At 38.4% G+C, this 23,431-nt stretch overlaps 1 protein-coding gene across 3 annotated transcripts in view; it reads right to left on the reverse strand.

Annotated features, from left to right (window-relative positions):
* The window catches only part of CMTM8 (CKLF like MARVEL transmembrane domain containing 8), a 109,803-nt gene that overhangs the window by 85,956 nt on the left and 416 nt on the right, over positions 1-23,431 (reverse strand). The window contains exon 2 of one of the 3 annotated variants that reach the window (XM_025461096.3): positions 21,265-21,423. The exons of the other annotated variants lie outside the window; for them this stretch is intronic. Within the exon in view, the coding sequence (XP_025316881.1) occupies positions 21,265-21,423 (159 nt within the window). The remainder of the gene's footprint in view (positions 1-21,264; positions 21,424-23,431) is intronic. 3 annotated transcript variants of the gene reach the window in all.

Consider the following 23,431-nt stretch of genomic DNA (forward strand, 5'->3'; position numbering starts at 1 on the left):
TCTTGGTCCTTTGTATATTTTCTTTGAGAAACTGCTATTCATATCCTTTGCCAAGCTTCCATCTTGTTGCTAGGTGGTAGAAGACAGTTAAAACCAAGGGCCCACCCAAGGTGAAAAGTCTACAGGAAACAACTCCCCCACCTCCACCCCATATAAAGCTGGAATCTTAAAGGACCATCCTTTCAATGTCAATGTAGATAAGAATTAACTCACAGTCCAGAGGGAACATCAAGATAACAGCTATCTCAATCTTGGCAATGAGTAGAGAGCAAAAAATATCCCTTTCAATTCAGAGCTACATTCAGTCTCTCATTTGGGTTGGGTCTGAGTCTTTGTAGGCTATGAACAGCACAGAAGATCTGAAAAAAATTAAGGAATTTCTAGAAATGTAAATAATTAAATTCAAAAGTTGAATGTATGTATTAAACAGCTAAAAAAAGGGCTATTAAAGTAGAAGATATAATAGGAATAATAATGATGGTAATAATAAATAAAATGCAGGCCAGGAACACAAAGTTGGAAATTATCAATTTAAAAGACAGAAAATAGAGTCTGAGGATCTAATACATATTTAATTAGAATTTCAGAAGGAGATGAAATAAAATGAGAAAGACAATATTTCCAACATTTCAAGAGATAATGGTTGAGAATTTTCCAGTATTGTTAAAGGATGGAAATGGGATCCAAGAATCCCTATTAAACCCAAGAATAAATACAAAGAAATCCTCAGACATACAATGAGATTGCTGTATACAAAGACAAAGACTATTTTAAAAGAAAAAGAAGCCAAATTAAAAAGGAGAGGCAAATTGCAATTTGACTGCCAACTTCAAAAGCAGCCATGGAAACCAATAAGACAAAAGAATGACACCTTTAATGAATGGAGACAAAAAGGACTGACAACTTAGAATTCTATAATCTGTGTAATTATCTTTCAAGAATGAGGAAGAAAGAGGTTTTTGTAAAAACAAAACAGATGGTAGGCCTGAGATATAAGAAAAAACAATGAGTAAAGATATTAGGCAACCATGTGGGTTGTGGGTAAAACAAAATTGTTGACTGTATACAATAATTATAATGTCTAACATGTAGGTGGAAAAGAGTCCAATCTTACAAATTGTGAGGGATGTCATCTGAATTAGAGTTCTGAGGTCTTTGTTTCTGCTTAGGAACAGGTTAAAAATTTGCATTAAGTTCAACCTGTAGAGCAGCTAAGTATTCATGTTACAATAGCTAAGGAATCCACCAAAGGATAGATAGAGCATAAGTTCCAAACAAGTAGAATAAAGAAAAAGGATAAGAAATACAAAATGGAAAAATTAATCATTCTAAAACATGGCAATCCAGGTGGCCATCAACATAGAAGGGGCAAATTATGTTACATTTCAATAAGAGAACACAATTTTAGAAGTGAATGAGCAGCTATGTGTATCAACATGGAAAACACTCAATGATGAATGAAAGTAGCAAGTAACAGAAGAAGGCATCACGTGATTCTATATTCTGTTCAGTTTAAAATGAGTCAAGGCTAAACAATGGCTGGAACACTTTGAACTTTATAGAATACAAAGTCCGTACAGGAGTTACCTCTGGAAAGTGGACAGGGCACACAAGGGGCCTCTAAGATGTAGTAGAGTTCTATTTCTTAAACTGAATGGTTGGCATATGGTTACTTGTCTTATTATTCATTAAATCATATATAAGTTTAATACTGTATGATATTTCCACCTACAAAAAAGTTTTAAGGAATTTCAGTTCTAGGGGCATGGTACAAATGTGCAGAAGACACCTCCCTCCTACTCCTCAGTTATGCAAGTCAACAACTGAACTGCTGTGGCCCAATCTCTTCAAGTACCTCACGGGACAGGAAACACAAACACAACCTCCCATCTGAGCCCCCTTTCTAGCAGCTAAGCCTGAATTAACCCAGTGACCTAGTTTACTGAGTTTTGGTCTTTCACCTTTCACTAAATCAACCTAATCACATACAGGGAAGTTTAAAAAAAAAAAAAATTTCAACATTAGCTTCCCAGAGCAGTGTGAACATAAGCTCGTGATTTGAAATGTGGAATGAATAAGAAAACCACTCAAGATTCATGTCACAGTTAAAGGAATCTGCGACATGATTTCCAAAGTATAAGCTAGTAGAATATTAAATACAGTGACTATAGGTCTCTTCAAACATCCTCATCTTTGAGGAAATTTCTGGGTCTGTGAAACCAGAAGGAGGCCAGAGCCTCAAGGCACACAGACCCTTTCTTCCCCTAAAGTAAATCTAGAGTTGAAGGTAGATGAGCTTCCTTCTCTTGACCACCACACACAGTGTCAGGCAATACAACTGTTCTCTGTCTCTAAGGAGTCTTATTCAAGAATGCCCCTTCAAGTCTGCTCTCTTGCTTAGTGCTTATGATAAAGTTTTTTTCTTTCTAAAGTGGTCTTTGATGCCCATCAATCCTTGATTGATAAAGATTTTATACACACACACACACACACACACTCACAAAGATTTTATTTATTTGAGAGAGAGAGCGAGCACACAAGCAGAGGGAGTGGCAGGCAGAGACAGAAGCAGACTCCCTGGCCGAGCAGGGAGCCCGACACAGGGCTCAATCCCAGGACCCCATGATCATGACCTGAGCTGAAGGCAAAAATTTAACCAACTGAGCCACTCAGGCACCCCGTATAGATTCTTGTATCCTTTAAAACTTTAATTAAAGATGTCTGTCCTACCTCATGTTCTTTATGGAAACAAGGCAGGTTACAAATCAACAATAAAGATGTCTTTCACCTTTGAATATTTTCCCCCCAGAAAGTGTCACCACTTATAATTAGTTTTTGGTTAGAAGAAAGAAAGGGTAAGGCAAGATAAGAAGGTCAAAACTTTGCATGTTTTTCCAAAACAGGCCATTAAACTCAGGCCCCCAGAAAATTGACCTACCCCATAGTTTTTTAGGCCTTCTTTGAATAGAGTTTACACAGGAACATAAATGCATCTACAAAACTGGCACCATTCATAATTGTGGCTGGGTCATTCTTCTCTTCAGTCTAAGTGAACCGATCATGTTAAAAGGTAAAATAAACGAGTCTGTATGGTTCTCACTGTAGCTTTTAAGGTTTCTTCAGTTAGAAATATCATCATATTCCTAACCTTAATACATACCACAGAAGCCAAATTTATATTCGTGCTCATTGCTGGGTGTATAAAAACTCACTAGAAGCTAAGATATGGCCATTCATTCTCAATGCAGCTCTGTCAAAGTGGGATTAATCTACATAGTCTGGGTCTACTGAGGGAAGAAGAAAAGAAAGAACTTTATCTTTAGACAGGAAATAAACTAATGTTTACTTCTGAAACAGGGCTTACATGTTATTTTAGCTCATTTTTCTTCTGCTAACTATGAAGTCATCATCACCCTTCTCATTACAGATAGAAGTTCAGAAAATTTTGGTCAGTTGTGCAAGGTCATATAGATAGAAACTGGATCCATGTCTAAAGTGAAAAAGGGCAAGTTCTTAGAATGTCCTAGAAGTGTGACAACTCACAGGTCTTTCACTTCCAACACAATGAGCCTAGAATCCAATCAAAGTGGCTGTGATAAGTACTGCAGGTAGATCCACTCAACTCCACTCTGTTCCTCTTGTGGTATGCCGTATTGTTCACCACAGGCTGGAAATCAGACTATAGCCCAGGTTCCATATACGATGTAGCTCGGGAAGACACATTCATCCAAGGCTTAGAAAGCAAGACATCATGGGGCTAGAAGACAGGCGTTGGATGCTTCTGTGTTCCCAATGCAAACCAAGGGGTGATTTGTTTGCGGCCACTTTACTGAAATCCCAGTGTCCCATCCCTTGCTTCATAGTGTTGAGAAGCAAGTCAGGGAGCATTCTGGGGTTGTGTGTCACAATGGAGACAATGGAGCCCCAGGATCCAGCAGTTGTGAGAATAAATCCTACTTCTTTGCCTTTCTGCCCATGACAGGGGAGTTCCAAGGTATGATTCTGAAAGGTTTTATGAGAAGCTTAGCTTAAAGCTTGCTCTTCCAGCCCTACAAAAAATTTTGGAAGCCATCTAACGATGCATAATAAATCTGTTGCTGCTTCAACCAGCTAGAGTGGGTGTTGGTCATCTGCAACTGAACCTTGACTAAGACAATGGCTATCCTGCTTTCCCACTGAAAGGAGATTCTACTGGACAGGTTACCATTAACCTGATGTGTGGATATGGAAGACGGAGAAGCAGTCAGGTGAGATTTGTTTTACCCTGTACTCCACAGGTGTGGTTGACTCATTCATGTATCATTTAGGAACTGTTTCCTCAAATCAAGACTCAACTAGAAATGTAAAGTAAGAAAGGATTCCTCAAAACCTGGGCTGGCTTAATATCAATTGAGATAATAAGAGTGAAAATTCATTTCATTTTAAATGAAAATTAATGGCGGGGCACTTGGGTAGCCCAGTTGGTTAAGCATCTGACTCTTTTTTTTTTTTAATTTATTTATTCATAGAGACACACACAGAGAGAGAGGCAGAGACACAGGCAGAGGGAGAGGCAGAGGGAGAGCAGGCTCCATGCAGAGAGCCCAACGTGGGACTCGATCCAGGGTCTCCAGGATCACGCCCTAGGCTGCAGGCGGCACTAAACCACTGCGCCGCCACTGGGGCTGCCCAGCATCTGACTCTTGATTTCAGCTCAGGTTATGATTTCATGGTTGTGAGATTGAGCCCAGTGTCCAGCTCTGCGCTCAGCATAGAGTCTGCTTGAGATTCTCTCTGTCTCAACCTCTCCCTATGCCCCTCCCCACCAAAAAAAATAAATCTAAAAAGAAAAGAAAATTAATGGTAAAATATTCATCTAAGGAAAAGTACTGCTACCTTCCTGAGGTAGTTCTAGTCATAAATCTTAGCAAAAAGAAACAAACTATACTTTGGATCTGTTAGACTTGTGAGGTGAATAATGGGGCCTACAAGGAATAAATGCCATTTGAATTTTAGCTTAAATTTGAAAATCGAAGTTTTATTTTTTTTTTAAGATTTTACTTATTTATTCATGAGAGACACAGAGAGAGAGAAGCAGAGACACAGGCAGAGGGAGAAGCAGGCCATATGCAGGGAGCCCGATGTGGGACTCCATCCGAGGTCCCCAGGATCAGGCCCTGGGCCTAATGCAGCGCTAAACCGCTGAGCCACCCAGGCTGCCCAAATCTGAAGTTTTAAACTATCCTTCAGTATCTCCCTAAACACATCATTTTTTTTATAACTTACATCCTATCATTGGTTTTAATAAAAACAAATATAAATAGTAAGTAAGGTGCTACTTACCACTATATTCTAAATGCCAGACACAGATTCTGGTACACAATAAATACTCACCACATACCTGATGATTGAATAAATGGGTGATGGGCACTGAGGGGGGCACTTGATGAGATGAGCACTGGGTATTATACTATATGTTGGCAAATCGAACTCCAATAAAAAATATACAAAAATAAACAAATATTCTTATACAGATCTTTAAAAAAAAAAAAAAGATATCTTATTAACTTATACTGTAAAACTCTGGAAAAGACCTTGAAGAGCTTACAACCCTAACACATCCCTAAAGACAAGGGAACCACTGAGAAGTCTTCTTCATAGGAACTAAAGTAATGTAAATCCCTTGTCCCAAAATTAGTCCACATATTTTATAAAAATCCAATCAAAAGCCAATACAGGGGCACCTGGGTGGCTCAGTTGGTTAAGCATCTGCCTTCAGCCTGGGTTGTGATCCTGGGGGCCCTGACCTCAGCAACTGCACCTCCCCCTGGGTCAACCAGGTGGCCCAGAAGGTACTAGCAGCAGCTGTCCCTCCCAGATTGGCAAAATTGCTTGCACACTGGGCACTGGGTGGCCGGGCACAAGGCACTCTAGGGGCAGTAGAGCAATTGGGAAGACAGAGGGGCAGGTCTGGGAGCCAGGACTGTGTGGGTCCCCTCCCTGGCCTACAGGAGAAACAGAGATGGATGGGGAGGGAGAAGGGGTCAGAGAGATGGATAGGGAGGGGCCAAACAGCCTGGGAACATGAAAAGAGAGCATGTGCAAGTGGGAAGGAAGATGGTTTGGGGGGGGCACCCTTCCTCCCACCTCAAAAAAAAAAGAAAAAAAAATCTCAGGAGATTAAGCCCCACATCAGGCTCTCTGCTCAGAGCCTGCCTTTCTCTCTCCCTCTGTCTGCCACTCTGCCTACTTGTGTTTGCTTTCTCTCTGTCAAATACATAAAGTAAAAAAAAAAAAAAAAAAAAAAGCAGTATCACAAAAGAGAAGGGACACAGCAGTGCAGTGCAAAATTTAGAACAAATTCTAAAAGTTACGTCTGAGGTGGCTTTACCCTATCAGATGTTAAATGTATCCTAGAACTATAAATGTTAAAACATGGGAATAAAGACTGGAATGTACAGAGTTGAGCCCAAGAAGATATAAGAATTAAGTAAATCAAACAAGCCACCCAAACTAATGAGTGAAGAGTTGGCAATATCTCATGGTGGGACAACTGAACAGACACTTGGAAACAACGTTGGAACTTGAATTTATACCTTCTGCTACAATAAATTTCAATATGAAGGTTGAACACTAAAAAAACACTAAAAGAAAAAGGTTAAATACTAATGTATTTGGTTTGTTAGTGAGGTACAAACTTCTAAGCACAATGTCAAATGTGTGTGTGGGGGAATGAGATGAATAAATTTCAAGTTAAACTTTGAGTTTTGTAAGTAAAATCATCATAGATAAAATTACAGCAAATAATAGAACAGCTGAACTTCTCTTTCAAGGTAGCTGACCAGACCTGTATGTTTACCTCTGCATCCTCCTTTAGTCTCACTGAAATGACCAAAAAACAAAACAAAACAAAACAAACAAATGAACAAAACCCACAAATAATTAAAAAAAAATACAGAGTAGTGATGAAAACCTGAATAGAGCAGCAGCAGCAGCCTGAAGCAGTGAAGATTCCTGGGGAAGAAAAAAGGACAAATTAATGACAAACCTGGGGTTTCTAGCTTCATCTCTGGAAAGGAAAAGAGAGGCCTATCAAAAAAAGTAAGCTTCCAAACAGACCCCTAGAAAAATTCAGACTAAACAACAGAAGTGGGAGAAGGAATAGGTCAAAAGTAATCTGCTAAGGATGAATTTCAAGGCTTAAGGCAGGACACCTGCACCCCGATGTTTCTAGCAGCAATGTCCACAATAGCCAAACTGTGGAAGGAGCCTCGGTGTCCATCGAAAGATGAATGGATAAAGAAGATGTGGTCTATGTATACAATGGAATATTCCTCAGCCATTAGAAACAACAAATACCCACCATTTGCTTCAGCGTGGATGGAACTGGAGGGTATTATGCTGAGTGAAGAAGTCATTCGGAGAAGGACAAATATTATATGGTCTCATTCATTGGGGAATATGAAAAATAATGACAAAGGAGAAAGGAGAGAAAATGAGTGGGAAATACCGGAGAGGGAGACAGAACATGAGAGACTCCTAACTTTGGGGGTTAGGAGGGAGGTGGAAAGGGGTAGTGGAAAGGGAGGTGGGCGGGGGGTTGGGGTGACTGGGTAACGGGCACTAAGGGGGGCACTTGGTGGGATGAGCACTGGGTGTTATGCTATATGCTGGCAAATCGAACTCCAATAAAAAAATATACAAAAAAAAAAGGAAGAAAGAAAGAAAAGAAAAGCATTTCAAGGTTTAGAAGCTGCCAAGTTAATCATCCTCTCCCCCATTTCTCCTAGCAGTTACTTTTGGAAATAGCCCCCAAGACAAAGCTTCAACACTGCTAGATGCTTCACCCAACAATGTGCACACCTCATAGAAATGTCCATGCAGCTACACTATTCCCTAATGACACCTCTTCACTCAATTAATATTTCTCTTCCTCTGGAAACAGACCAAAACCCACTAGATGTAGGTCATGTGATAAAAAAAAAACACACAAAAAAACAAAAAAAAACAAAAAAAAAAAAACCAAACCTGTGTTCACTGCCAGGGGCACAGGATTCTCACTCACACTAAGCAAACATTCTCCAGCCATTTCATCTACAATTACAAACCGACAATTCATGAATCACCAAATGATTGAGGAAATCAGCCATACAAGGAGCCAACAGACTCAACAAGCAGAAGTGGTCTCTCTGAAAACAAAGTTTAAATATACTAAAGAGTCTTAAAATGATTCAATTTTTAAAAAGCAGCAATCAGGCTATAAAGTAAAAAGAATGACAAACTGTTGGGAATTAAAAATATCAAAGCTCCAAAACACCATACTCAACAGAAAATCTGAATGTGGGCTGAAAGTGTTATTTCCCTAAGGCTCTGCAAAAAGAACAAAGCGAAGGAAAGTTTGAAAGAAAAAAAAAAAAAAGCAAGGAGATCCTGAAGACAGTTTAATCTCTCCTGGAACTTCTGGATTGAATAAAGATATTTTGGAAGGAGAAAACAGAACAGAAACAGGAAATACAAAAAATTTCTCTGTGCTGAAGACAGATTTTGATATTAGTTATATAGGGTCCAATGAAGGCTGATAAAAAAAAAAGAATGCTTTTCTAGACATACAGTGGCAAAGTATATGATCTCTACAGATTTCTTTTTTTAATATTTATTTATTTATTTATTTATTTATTTATTTATTTATTTATGATAGACACAGAGAGAGACAGAGGTAGAGGCAGAGACACAGGCAGAGGGAGAAGCAGGCTCCATGCTGGGAGACCGATGCTGGACTGGATCCCGGGTCTCCAGGATTGCGCCCTGGGCCAAAGGCAGGGTCCAAACCGCTGAGCCACCCAGGGATCCCCTCTCTACAGATTTCTAAAGATAGGGAGAAAACTCCAAAAGCTTCTAGGGAGATTTAAAAAAACCATTTGATTGCTAAAAAAAAAAGAACATTATTCCCACAGAGGAGTGGGTTTATAGCTGAAGGCAAACAAGCCCTCTGACTTAAATATTACAAAGGTTATGTCCTGCAAGTGATGCAAAGGACATATTCTCAGCAGGGAGCACCACGGGACATCAGGCTAGAGCTGCCCTGAGAGAGGGACTTCAGATCCTCTCCATTAATCTCATGTTGGGGCAACAGCACTCTGTCTGCCCAGGGAGAGACCCCATCAAGACTCAGAAAACCAAGTGAGTGTTTCACAGTCATCTTTAATTCCCAACCACAACAACCTGAAGCTCCAGTATAATTACCAGATATGGCTCCAAAACTACCTTCCACAAACCATTTCACCCCAATAAAACAACATTCCGCCTACAATTTCTTACTATATTACCAGTGCCATCTTTCTACATTCTCATGGGTAATACAACATACAAGTCACATCATGCAAGGTTTGCACTGCAACTGTCTCTGGGAATGCATAATCATGAATGGATTGAACCTCACAGGCTTCTTTAGGGTCTACCAGACCATCAGGTCTCTTATTAACAGTATGGGATGCTTGGAGACAATGAGGCAAGATCTTCAAAGAATTAATGAAAAGAAATGTTAAGACCTATAATTTTATACCAAATTATTATTCAAATATGAAGATAGGAGAAAAATGTTTTTAGATGTGCAATCATTTAAAAAGTTTACCATCTTCAAACTCTTCCTAAAAGAATTACTCAAGGAGTTATCTTGAAATTGAAAAATAAATCAAGAAAGTAAGTGACACAAAAAATTGACAGAAGGCTGTGAAAAAATCTAAACTTGTTAAGTCCAAGTAATTGTTCAGTGATATGGGTGGGAAGCTCCAGACAACCAGCAAGGAACAATTCCTAAGAAACCACTTTTTTAAATTTTTAAAAAGATTTATTTATTTATGATAGACAGAGAGAGAGAGAGAGAGAGAGAGAGAGAGGCAGAGACACAGGAGGAGGGAGAAGCAGGCTCCATGCCGGGAGCCCGATGTGGGACTCGATCCCGGGACTCCAGGATCGCGCCCTGGGCCAAAGGCAGGTGCTAAACCGCTGAGCCACCCAGGGATCCCGAAACCACTTTTTAAAAAGTAGTGCAGTGGGGTGCCTGACTGGCCTGGTCAGTGGAGCATGTGACTCTTAATTTTGGAGTTGTGGATTTGAGTCCTGTGCTGGGTGTAGAGATTACTTAAAATACAAATTCATTGATTAAAAAAATTTTTTTAAATAAATAAAAAGTAGTGCATCCACTCTGCAGAATGGTCAGGCAGTTTCTCAAATAGATAAATGTAGAATTTTCAGATGATCCAGCAATTCTACTCCTAGGAATACATGCAAGAGAAATGAAAATTTAGGTCTATGCAAAAACATATTGTACGTGAATATTCGTAGTAGCATCAACAATGTTAAAAGGCAGAAAAAAACCAAATGTCCATAAATTCATGAATGGGTAAAATGTGGTAGAGCCACAAAATGGATTTTATTTGGCAATACAAAGAAATAAAGTACTGACACATGCTACAACATGGATGAACCCTGAAAACATTATGCTAGGTAAAGAAGTCAATCACAAGAGACCACATATTATAAGATTTCATGTATATGAAATATCCAAACTAGGTAAATTTTATACAGACAGATTACAAATTGGTGGTTGCCTAGAGCATGTGGGGAGAGGTTACGGGAAAATAGAGAATAACTGCTAACAGGTATGGGGTTTCTTTTGGGAATGGATAATGAAAATGTTCTAAAACTGATTGCCGTGTTGGCTGCACAACTTCTGATATTCTAAGTCACCTGAGTTGTACACTTTTTTTTTTTTTTAAGATTTTATTTATCTGAGAGACCCTGAGATCATGACCTGAGCTAAAGGCAGACACTTAACCAACTGAGCCACTCAGGTGCCATGAGTTTTACACTTTAAATGAGTGGACATGGAAATTGCATCAATAAAGGCATTATTTTAAAAACCCAGAAAAAACTGTCTAACACAAAGTATATGGTAAAGAATAGGTAAGGAGGACAGTATCATTTTTTGAATGGTTAAACATCTTAATTTTCTGGGTGGTCAGAAAAAATATTTAGATATTTCGAGTAAAATTTAAAAAGTAAACTCCAAACAAAATAGAATTTATAATTTTATTCACTAGAAGAAAAAAGAAAACTAAAAATTCTAAATAAGTTATTATAATAAATATAAATGTGATAAAATTTTCATGTTGAAAACAAGTTCTCTTGTTCTCTCTACCCAAGACTGGGTAGAGAAATAAAATTTCGCTATATGATGGGTATAGAAAATATACTTATAACAGGAAGAAAAAAGGTAAAGAATAAAAGGAGGGTTTCCTTTTGGGAAGATTAAATGTTTTGGAACTATATAGAAGTGGTGATTGTACAACACAGTGAATGTACTAAATGCCATTCAATTGTTCACTTAAAATAATTTTATTTCAATCATTTGTGGAATTTGAGAAACAATTCTAACAAACAAAGGGGAGAAAAAAGGGAGAATGAGACAAAACAAGAAACAGACTCTTAACTAGAGAGAACAAATCGATGGTTACCAGAAGGGGTCAGGGGATGGGTGAAGTGGATAATGGGAACTGGGGAGGGCACTTGTTCTGATGAGTACTGGGCAATGTATGAAATTGCTGAGTCACTATATTGTACACCTAAAACTAATGTAACACTGTATGCTAACTGGAATTAAAATAAAAACTTAAATAATTAATTTTATGTTTAGCAAATCTCACCTCAACTCAAAATAAAGGGACAAGAGCATAACAGATAAATGTTGGCCAAAAAAGCTCACATGGAGATATTAAAATAAAACAAAACAGATCACAGCAAAGGAATCAAAAGGTTGATCTTTTTTTTTTTTTTAAAGATTTTATTTCTTTATTCATGAGAGACACACAGAGAGAGAGATGCAGGGACACAGGCAGAGGGAGAAGCAGGCTCCATGCAGGAAGCCCGACGTGGGACTCGATCCCGGGTCTCCAGGATCAGGCCCTGGGCTGAAAGCAGCACTAAACCGCTGAGCTACCTGGGCTGCCCCCAAAAGGTTGATCTTACATATGGGTGTAGAAACAGCCAGATATAATATGAACAAATTAAATTCAAGAGTAAAAAAAAAAAGTTTTAAATATAATAGAATATGAAAAGATATTATAACTAAGTAGAGATTTTTCCAAGATCACAAAAATGAGTCAATATTAGATTTATAATTCACTCCATTAGCAAATTAAGGGAACTAAAACCCTGGATGATCATCACATCAATGAACACTCTTCCCCCAAATCCTATCTTCTAAATTCAACAATCATTTCTGATTAAAATAGGTACAAGTTAAACTTCCCTTCCTTAACTCACAAAAAATATCTACCATAACCTATAGTTAAACCTGTACTATCATTAATACATTAGAAACAGCTCAACTTAAGTTATGAGCCAGCCAAGGACACTCATTTCATCCCAATCATTCAACATTACTCTAGTCGTCTCAACCTATGCAATAGTGGGGGAAAAAAAAAGTATAAATATAAACACGAAAAGAAAACAGTCCTGGGCACCTGGGTGGCTAAGTTGGTTAAGCATCTTTCTTTGGCTCAAGTCATGATCCTGGGGTCCTGGGACTGAGTCCTGCATCTGCTTCTCCCTCTGCCCCTCTCCCCATCTTGTGCTCTCTCACGTGTGCATTCTCTCTCTCAAGTAAATAAATAAAATATTTTTTTAAAAATTTAAAAAATAGTAAGAAGAAAACACTCCTTATTCACAGATAGTACTATAATTTTACTTTTAAAACTATTAGAACTAGAAACTCAAATAAGATGGCTACACACAAGATTAAAATAAGAAAAATAACAGCTGATTTATAAACCACAAATAATCAGAAATTGATAAAATTTTTGACAAGTCTCCCTTATTGAAAATTAAGAATTCATAATTCTAGTAAGAAATACATAAGGGGCGCTTGGTTGGCTTAGTCGGTTAAGCATCTGCTTTTGGCTTCCATCGGGCTTCCTGTTCAGTGGGGAGTCTGCTTGTCCCTCTCCTTCTTCCCCTCTCCCTGCTCATGCTCTGTCACTCACTCTACCCATCAAATAAATAAATAAAAGCTTTAAAAAAATACATAAGATTCGTTTAGAAAAAACTTAGGACTTCAAGAGCATAAACTGACCCAAATAAAGGGATACAGTATTCATAGGTTATGAGATTCAGTATCATATTAATTTATAATACTAATTATAATTAACTAATCATATTAATTTATACATAATTAAATTATCAAATTAACATAAATAAATTTAATCAATGTTGTAAGGGGGATTAGGGAACACTGATTCTGAAAATCACTTGTAGTAGTGTAAATATACACGAATAGCAAAGAAATAGAAAAATTAGTAAGACTACTAGATATTAAAATTCGCAATGAATCTATGGTAATTAAAAGGGTTTAGAATTGACTCAAGAATTAGGGTCAAGAAATAGTTACACATATATGGGAATATGGTATGATTAATGGTGAGACAACTACATACCCATTTGGGGAAAAACGTGAAATCACATTCTTACCTCATACACACAAAAGGAACTTATGGCTTAAGAGGGTAAATACTTTTTTTTTTTTTTGGTAAATACTTTTAATACTAAAAAATTCTCCTAGGGGTATCTGGGTGGCTCAGTCAGTTGAGCATATGCCTTTGGCTCAGGTCATGATCCCTGAGTCCTAGGTTCAAGCCCCACCTTGTGCTCTCTGCTCAGCAAGAAGTCTACTTCTCCCTCTGCCCATCACCACTCATGTTCTCTCTCTCACACACTCCCTCTCCCTCAAATAAATAAAATCTCTTAAAAAATTAAAATTAAATAATTTTTTAAAATTCTCCTGTATTTTCTTAAAATATTTGCATAATCCTGGGGGTAGGGAAGCCATGTTTAAGCAAAATAAATCCTAGAAGGCCAAATAAAGATAACAATTTAAAGATATTTTTTTATTTAGAGAGCATGCAAGCAGGGGAAGGGCTAAGGGAGAAGGAGAAAGAGAATCTCAAGCAGACTCCATGCTGAGTTTGGAGCCCGATGCAGGGCTCAATCTCACAACCCTGAGATAGATCATGACCTAAGCTGAAAGTAAGAGTCTGACACTTAACCAACTGAGCCACCCAGTTTCCCAAAAGATAAGGATTTATCCGTGCAAATTAGAAATTTATTTTGATGAAAATGGCATGATTGATGCTATTAACAAGTGACAGAGAAAATTAATACCCATAAGAACATAAAAAAAATCAAGATATTATTAAATGATGAAATAGTAGCAGGATATATGTAACATGCTCATTCATGTATGTGTGTCATACTATATATTTGCACAGATATAGAAAAAAGGTCTAGGAGAAATGTGAATGGTAAGTACAAGGCAGCAGGCTGGATGAGGGATGGAGTGGAGGGCATAGGTTAGCAGACTTGCAGTTTTCATCCCATATATAAATGATTTGAAATTTATCTTTACAGTGAGCACTTACTACTCTGCTACAAGCTTCTTGAATTCCATTAACCCATAAATATATTCTCATTATTAAAAAATGTAAACCTATAAAAAGCAGTTAAAAAGCAAACAACCCATTCGAACACATTCCCCAAACCAATCTTATTTCTCTCCTGGGAGATAATTTTCATTTAAGTTTTCTCTCTCTTGGGATGCCTGGGTAGCTCAGTGGTTGAGCATCTGCCTTCGGTGTAGGGTGTGATTCCAGGGTTCTGGGATTGAGTCCTGCATGAGGCTCCCCACAGGGAGCCTGCTTCTCCCTCTGCCTATGTCTCTGCCTCTCTCTGTGTCTCTCTCATGAATAAATAATAAATAAATAAATAATAATAAATAAATAAATAAATAAAATCTTTTAAAAAGAGTTTTCTCTTTTATATCTTCAAAACATTTTTTAAAGAAAGTTTTCAGTGAAGAGGAAAAATCAAGCAGTTACCAAAAGAAGAAATAAATGGCTAATGAGCATTTAATAAATATTCAACTTTAATAATCTCCAAAATGAAAATAAAAACAATTTGTTCATTTTTACATGTCCAGGGTTCCCCTAAATATCAGCTGATGTTCTTTCTGGTGTCCATTCCAAACTAGTTTTAATTATTTTGACTATCTCCCATTCCAACAAAATTGGCAAATATTAAAAGAAAGCTTGAGTATTTGCAGAAACAAACCCTGTTACACACTAAAACACCACTAGAGGAAATGCAAATTGCTATAAACCCTTCTGTATAATTTGGCAGTAGAATCTTAAAAACACATATGCCAAACCACCAAAAAACTTAGAACTAATAAATGAAGTCATCAAAATTGTAGGATACAAGATCAAGGATATGGAACTCAATTAGATTTCTATGATCTAACAATGAAGAGCCAAAAAAATAAAATTAATAATTCCACTTGTAATAGCATCAGAAAGAAAAAGTACTGACGAATAAATCTAACTAAAGAAAAACAAGACTTGTGTGCTGAAAACTACAAAACATTGTTGAAATTAGAGAAAACCTAATTAAATGGAAACACATTCTATGTTCATGAATTGGAAATTTTAATTTTGTTAAGATGGCAATACACCCCAAATTGATCTAGAGTCAGTACAATCCATATTGAAATTTCAGCTGTCACTTTTGGAGAAATTGACAAACTAATACTAAAATTCATATGGAAATGCAAGGTACTGAGAATAGCCAAAAAAACATTTTGAAAAAAGATAAATTTGGTGCACTCACAACTCTTGATTTCAAAACTTTCTACAAAGCTAATCAATACAGTGTGGTACTGGCACAAGGACATAGAGATCAATGGAATAGAACTGAGAATCAAGAAATAAACCCTTACACTACATTTGATTTTTGACAAGGGTACCAAGACAACTCAATGGGAGAAAACTAGTCTTTTCAACAAATGGTGTTGGGGCAATTAGATATCTGTCGGGAAAAGAATCAACTTAGACCCCTACCCTCATACGATATATAAAAGGCAACTCAAAATGTATCACAGACTCAAAGTTAAGACGAAACTATACAACTTTTTAGGAAAAAAACATAAAAGTAAATCTTCATGACCATGCATTAAGAAAGTATTCTCAGATATGATATAAAAAGCATAAGCCACAAAAGAAAAAATACATAAACTGAACTTTATCAATTAAAGAACCTTTGCTTGACTTCAAAGGACACCATCCATAAAGTGAAAAGACAACCCACAGAATGGAAGAAAAATATTTGCAAATCATATACCTGAATAAGAGAATTGTATCCATAATATATAAAGAGCTCTTACAACTCAACAATAAAATAATATTTTAAGTATCAAAGGATCTGAATAGACATTTCCCCAAAGAAGATATACAAATGACCAATAAGCATATGAAGAGCTGTTCAAAATCATTAGTTGTCATAGAAATACAAACCAAAACCACAATGAGATAACACTTCACATTCTGTATGACACCCAGAACTAAAAAGACAGAAAATAGGGGGCGCCTGGGTGGCTCAGTCAGTTAAGCTTCCAACTCTTGGTTACAGCTCAGGTCATGATCTTAGAGTCCTGGCATGGAGCCCAACGTCAGGCTCCCCAGTCAACAGGGAGTCTGTTTCCTCACTCCTGCTCACATGTGCACTCTCTATCTCTCTAAAATAAATAAATAAATAAATATCTTTTAAAAAGCAGATAATAAACAATCTTAGTGAGGATGTAGAGAAATTGAAACTCGGATTGCTGGCTGGATTGTAGTGTGTGTAGTGCAGCCACTTTGAAAATAGTCTAGCAGTACTTCAAAATATTAAACAAAGAGTTACCCTATGACTCAGCCATTCCATTCCTACGTAAGTGCCCAAGAGAAGTGAAAACATATGTCCACAAAAAAACTTGTACGTGAAGGTTCATAGCTGCATTACTCATAATAGTCAAAATGTGGAAATAACTCAAATGCCCATCAATTGATGAATAAACAAAATAATATACATATAATACAATGGAATATTATTTGCAATAGAAGGAATGAAGTACTGATAGATGCTATAGCATGGATGACCACGAAAAGCATTATATTAAAAAATAATAATAAAAATAAAAGCATTATGTTAAGTAAAAGAAACCAGACAGAGTCACATATTGTAGGGCCATTTTTGTGAAATGTCCAGAATAGACAAATCTCTAGAGACAGAAATAAGACTAATGGTTACCAAAAACTAAGAGGAGGGAAGAATAGGAAGTAACTGTTAATAGGTATGGGATTTCTTTCTGAGGTGACAAATATGATCTAAAATAGTGTTGGTAACAACTCTGTGAGTATCCTAAAAATCCTTGAATTGTACACATTAAAAAGGTCAATTTTATGATCTATTTTCATAGAGCTGCTTTTTAAGAATGCACATGCTAAAACAGAACTTTACAGTAAAAAGGGTGAATTTTATTAGAAACCTCAATAAACTTGACTTTAAAGAGAATTCATAGAACTTTTATTCAATTCTAAGTATTCCTCCTTAGAAAACATTAACAACCAGAAAAGGGCACCTTAACAGTCGGTTAAATATCTGCCTTCGGCTCAGGTCACGATCCCAGGGTCCTGGGATCAAGCCCCGCATGGGGATCCCTGCTCAGTGGGAAGTCTGCTTCTTTCTCCTGCCACCTCTCTCTCCCCCTCTGCCCCTCTTCCCTACTAGTGTTCGCACTCTCAAATAAATAAAATCTAAAAAAAAAAAAAAAAAAAAAAAAACACAGAAAGAGCATAAAGGAATTTTATTACAGTTTTAAAGGAAAGAAACATAAATTGAACGGAAGGAGCCTGGATATTTATGGAATACTATGTGGCCATTAAGAATGTCATAAGAAATTAATTATTAATGAGAAAAGATAATCTATCAGGTCTCTGCAGGACACATGGCACTTTCAGATTGGGTAATCTGAGTTGAGTTTAATAAAGGTGTTATTTATAAAGCAGAGTGCAGGAAAACCACAGTGATAGTGCAGTGCCTGGCAATGGTAAGCAGCTGGGAGTGAATGGCTATCAGAGCCAGGAAAAACAGCTGTGTGGAGAGGGTTGCCAGACAGCCCGCCTTCCGTGGAGGGACAGAGTCAACCTGCTGAGAGTCAGCAGGGATGAATCCTAGGGACTGAATAACCAGGACCTGTTCTCCTCTTACCCTACCCGCCTCCTGCAGGAACCACTTTTGGATGAATTCAGTGAAACATCAGAGAAGTCCCCTTGGGACGGTCCATGCAAGTCAGTCTTCAGGGTGGAGAAGAGTGGAGCAGGGTATAGAGTGGATCTGAGGGACAAATGGGAGATATCCAGCACAGATAGTCATAGCAATAAGCAAAAAGACTAGTTTACAAGTGACTGTATTTAAAAAAATTACAGATAAATGATACATAACCACTTGAAAAACTCTGCAATGGTTTATAACAAGAGTCAACTCAGAGTTCCTTAACAGTGGTACTATTGGCAATTGGTAAAACAATTCATTCATTGTTGGGGACTGTCCTATGCACTTCAGAACATTTAGCAACCCTGATCTCCAGGGCACTAAACATCAGGAGAAGCTTCACATATTACAATAACCAATTTTTTTTTTTTTTTTTTAATTCCAGCCTCTTCTAGCACTACGCCTGGTAGGAACCACCATAGGGATAGAATTACAGGGGGGTTTCTTACCTAAATTCTTCTATTTTTTCTACAAAAACTAGGTATTATTTTTGCAAAATAAAAAACCTGTGTTCACAGTTTTTAAGACTTCAACCAGATAGTATAATTTAGATTCTAGCTCTCAGTAAACTCTATTCGTCCTTCCCCACCTAAGTCGGCTAATGACAGTAAGTATATGAAAGGTGACCCAATATTATTACACGGATGCTGTAATTCATTTTGAAGTCACCAGATAACAGGAAGGGTGCAATTAACTCAGCTTCTGACAAATCACTTTAATTCTTCAAATACTCGTAATTGTTATAAGATCACAGCATCCCACAAGTCAACAGGTCAAGCACTGGATTGCTTCTAGCTTGTTATAAAACCTTAAACGGAAGGAAATGACTACAATTTGGTTTCAACACAATGTTACATTGGCACAATCCAAAGTGTTTGAATAGGTTAGCTACAACCATTCACTCCTGGGGGAAAGCCAGGGCTACGGATTTTGACAACAGATTTGGGGAAACATTATGTTTTGTTCTCTATTAAATAATAATTTCTCCCAGGTTAAGCAGGAAGAGTCTTAGCAATTCTTTGTGTCAGCATTTGGGGTTTTTTTCAAGGCAAAAAGTAACATTCTTCTGGGGGTAGGTCTATCATAATGCCAGGGCTAGGATAGCAATAGTTTGAAACCTGCTTCCTTCACCCCATAAAGAATCAGTGGTGCGAGACTGCACTGCCTCCAAAAAACTATCCATGATAAGCCACAACCTGATGCAGACATTAAAACATGAACAAAAAACTATCTTATCTTAGATCAGTAAAGCATATATCATTTGAGGTGATCCTTCACACTTTTTATTTTAGAAACTCTTCTAATGTAAAAAAAAATGTTTAATAGGCTCACACTACGGATAATAATTTAAACTGGCAGAACTTTGTGGAAAGATAACTTCAGAATATGTAACAAGGGCAGCCCAGGTGGCTCAGCGATTTAGCGCTGCCTTCAGTGCAGGGTGTGATCCTGGAGACCCAAGATCGAGTCTCGGTTTGGGCTCCCTGCATGGAGCCTGCTTCTCCCTCTGCCTGTGTCTCTGCCTCTCTTATGAATAAATAAATAAAATCTAAAAAAAAAGAAGAATATGTAACAAAACCCTTAAATTTGTGTACTCTTTGACACACAATTCTACTTTAAGGAACTTTCCCTTGAGAAAATTACTGGTTAAAAGTGGGAAGAGGGACAAAGAAGGAAGATTGCTATAGCACTGGTTATACTAGTAAAACCTAGAAACGTGTTAATTTTATTTTTTTTAACTTTTATTGTATTTTTTTTAGAGATAGAGAGCATGCAGAGGGAGAGAGAATCCCAAAAGGCTCTCCATCCAGCAAAGAGCCCAATGTAAAGCTTGGTCCCACAAGCCTGGTATCATGACTCAAGCTGAAATCAAGAGTCAGATACCCAACCAACTGAGCCACTCAGGCACCTTGAAACATGTTAGTTTTATTTTTTATTTATTTATTTTTTTTAACATGTTAGTTTTAAAATAGAGAAGAGAGGAAATCAAATACAGCACTTCCCTACAACAGAAAACTGTAATAATTGAGATCCAAGATCCTGAGAAATGCTTATGGTATGGCAAGTGAACACTGCATGTCATAAACCCATAAAAAAAATGATAATAATATACACGCATAGGGGGAAAAAAAGGGTTGGCGCAGCTGGGTGGCTCAGTTGGTTAAGCATTTGCCTTCGGCTCGGGTCACGATCCCAGGGGCCTGGGATCAAGCTTTGCTTTGGGCTTCCTGCTTAGCCGGAAATCTGCTTCTCTCACTCTCTCTCTCCTTCTGCCCCTTCCCACCACAGACTCTCTCTCAAATAAATAAGATCTTTATTTGTTTTTAAAGATGGATTGATTTATTTATTTTTATGATAGACACAGAGAGAGAGAAAGAGGCAGAAACACAGGAGGAGGGAGAAGCAGGCTGGCTCCATGCCGGGAGCCTAACGAGGAACTCGATCCTGGGACTCCAGGATCGCGCCCTGTGCCAAAGGCAGGAGCCAAACCGCTGAGCCACCCAGGGATCCCTAAATAAGATCTTTAAAATAAACAAACAAACAAATAAATAATAAATGTATGTATGTATGTATGTCAGTCTTACAGGCAGACTTATAAGTTTGCCCCACTGTCTCTTCGTTTTAAAATCCCTTAGAGCTGTAAATAACACGTTTATAATCTGTTCCTTGATCTGTTTTTCGCAGTTGTAGGTGTTATCCACTGGCTTCCCCCTCTGGGAGAAGAGGCTTTAGCACTCCCAAACCATCTTTTACCCATCTCAACCTATATTATACCTATACCCTGCCTGTCTCCCGCTATGTTTGGGGTTAAATTAACAATCAGTGTTGACCTTAGGACACCATAGACACTGTTCACAGCTGAGCCACTGAGTAGTCTGTGAGCGCTTTTCCTTTTCTGCCCAGTTTGTTTCCCTGGAGTTAGTGATTTTCTTTTCCATTTCTTCCTTCTTTATCTGTTTCCTCACTAATTTTACCTTGTCAAAATTTCCTATCAGGCAACCAAGAGACATCTGGAATTCTATCAAGGTTGTCTCATGACCAATCCTCTCTGGGAGCCTCTGACCCGCTCCCACCTGGCCTGCATACCTGGGTACAGCTGACAGCCTGGGGTCTCCTGCAGCAGCACCCTGGAGATTCTTTCTCTCTTCTTCTCTTCTGGGCTGGGTCCCCTGCTTCTCCTGACCAGTGTTCCTCTCTCTTTTGCCTAACTCCCAGTGGGGGGACCACACAGACTTTAGTAGTTTCCTGAGAAGGGATATATGTGTGTATTGAGATTTACATCTTTCAAAATATCTCAATCTCTTCCACATAATTAATAGTTTGATTAGGTAAAGAATGTTAGATTGGAAATTGTTTCCCTTCAGAATTTGGAAAGTATTCCTCCATTGTCTTTTAGCTGTTCTGTTGTTTTCAGAAATTTCAATTCTTCATCCTTTCTTTTCTTTCCCTTCTGGAAGCCTGTGGACTCTCCTGAGAGATCTATAAGATCACACTAATGTGCTGCCTTCTGAGTCCATTTTCTTCCATTATACTGAGAACCTGGTGTGTTCTCTCAATCAGGAAAACTTATGTAAGTATAAGGAGATATTTTTAAATTGTCCTGTTTTTTTCTCTGAAACTCCTTTTACCTTTTTTCTCCTTTTCTTAAAAAAAGATTTTATTTATTTATTTGAGAGAGAGTGAGCACATGAGCGTGGGGTGGGGGGCGGTGGCAGAAGTAGAGGGAGAAGCACGCAGGACTCCATGCAGGGCTCCATTCCAGGACTCTGAGATCATACCTGAGCTGAAGGCAGACGCTTAACCAACTGAGCCACCCAGGTGCCCCAAAACCGACTCTTTAAAACATGTGCATATATAGTTGTCAGAAATAAAAATTGAACTATTGTAGTGATATGGGTAATTTTTCCTACTTGTTTTTCCATGCCAAAGTATCAACCACTGGTGGTTGTTTCCTGTGATGGGATTGTGGGTCATTTACATCTTGTCCTTCACTTTCCTATTTTCTGAAAAAGTGTGGAACATAGAGCATATTGATCAGAAATCAGAAGACAAAAGGCATTTTTCTTCATGCCTGGTCCAAATCCACCCTGGGTAGAGGCCCCTATCTCTGACTTTAGCTTCTGTTTGTTCTGCTGGAGCAGAGGAGCCTGCCTACAACTTCATTCACATAGCAAATATTTGCCGAATTCCTATAACTCAGGCCCTGCAAGGTGATTCCAATACCTTAGTTTTTATTGGGTCTCTTGTATCCCTCAACATTCCCTGAGGGAACTAGCTGGGGGGATGAGCTGAGTCAACACTTCTCAAACTTTATGTGCCCTGGAATCAATTCAGTTGATCTGGGGTGGGGTCTGAGACTCCAGAAGAGCAAGTAAGCTATTTGATGTACCAGGTTTTGTTGGAGGCTTCTCTAAGAAACCACCCGAGTCTTCTGCCACTTTTATACCAACATAGCTCACATTCTCTAACCCCATATAAGCTAGATTTCAATGCCACAAATGTTTCAAGGAGTGTGTGTGAGCTATGATAGAGGACTGGTTAGACAGCTGGGAAGATACCCCTTAACTTAAGGGGTTAAGAAGAGCAGGGCCCTGGAGTCAGGCCTGGGGCTGAACTGCAGTCCCATTACTCTCAGGTGTGACTTAACTTCCCCTCCTTATGCCTCAGTCTCTTCCCATGTAAAATGGAATAATTGAAGCCACTTTCACGGGGTAGGGCTCTTGTGTGGATTACAGGGCACAAAGGCATCTAAAGGTTTTGAGGGGACCCTGCCCCACCGTGAGGATAATTAACAGTAGCCACCACTAGCTGTTAGCAGGGCTCCAGCCAAGAGGACTGGCTGGGCTTAAGGAGAAATCACTTGACCGCTCAGCCTCCCTCCATGTCCTATGAAGAGAAGAATGCACACTCCAGGCCTCCTCCCCAGAAATGTTGTGAGCCTACACCAGGATGTGCACAGCACCAGTCAGGAAACCTTCTGGCCCTCAACGGGCTTGAGGCCCTCAGATTTTACTCAGTATAAGTTTTTTAATCCACCTCAATCTTACTACCAGGGAAGATAAATTAGGCAAAGAAAAAAGTCCTCTCCTCCTCTTCGCCCCCCCCCACCCCCCGGAGTTTTGGAAAGCTTTGCTTTTAGGGAGGAGGCCATCCACGTGGAGATCAGGCAAGGGAGGCATCAGGTGTCGGTGAGGCTCATTAACACCAACTCAACGGCCACCAGGCATCCCGCTCCCAAGACCCTCCACTACCC

The sequence above is a fragment of the Canis lupus genome, chromosome 23, assembly GCF_003254725.2.
Source record: "Canis lupus dingo isolate Sandy chromosome 23, ASM325472v2, whole genome shotgun sequence".
Lineage (NCBI taxonomy): Eukaryota > Metazoa > Chordata > Mammalia > Carnivora > Canidae > Canis > Canis lupus.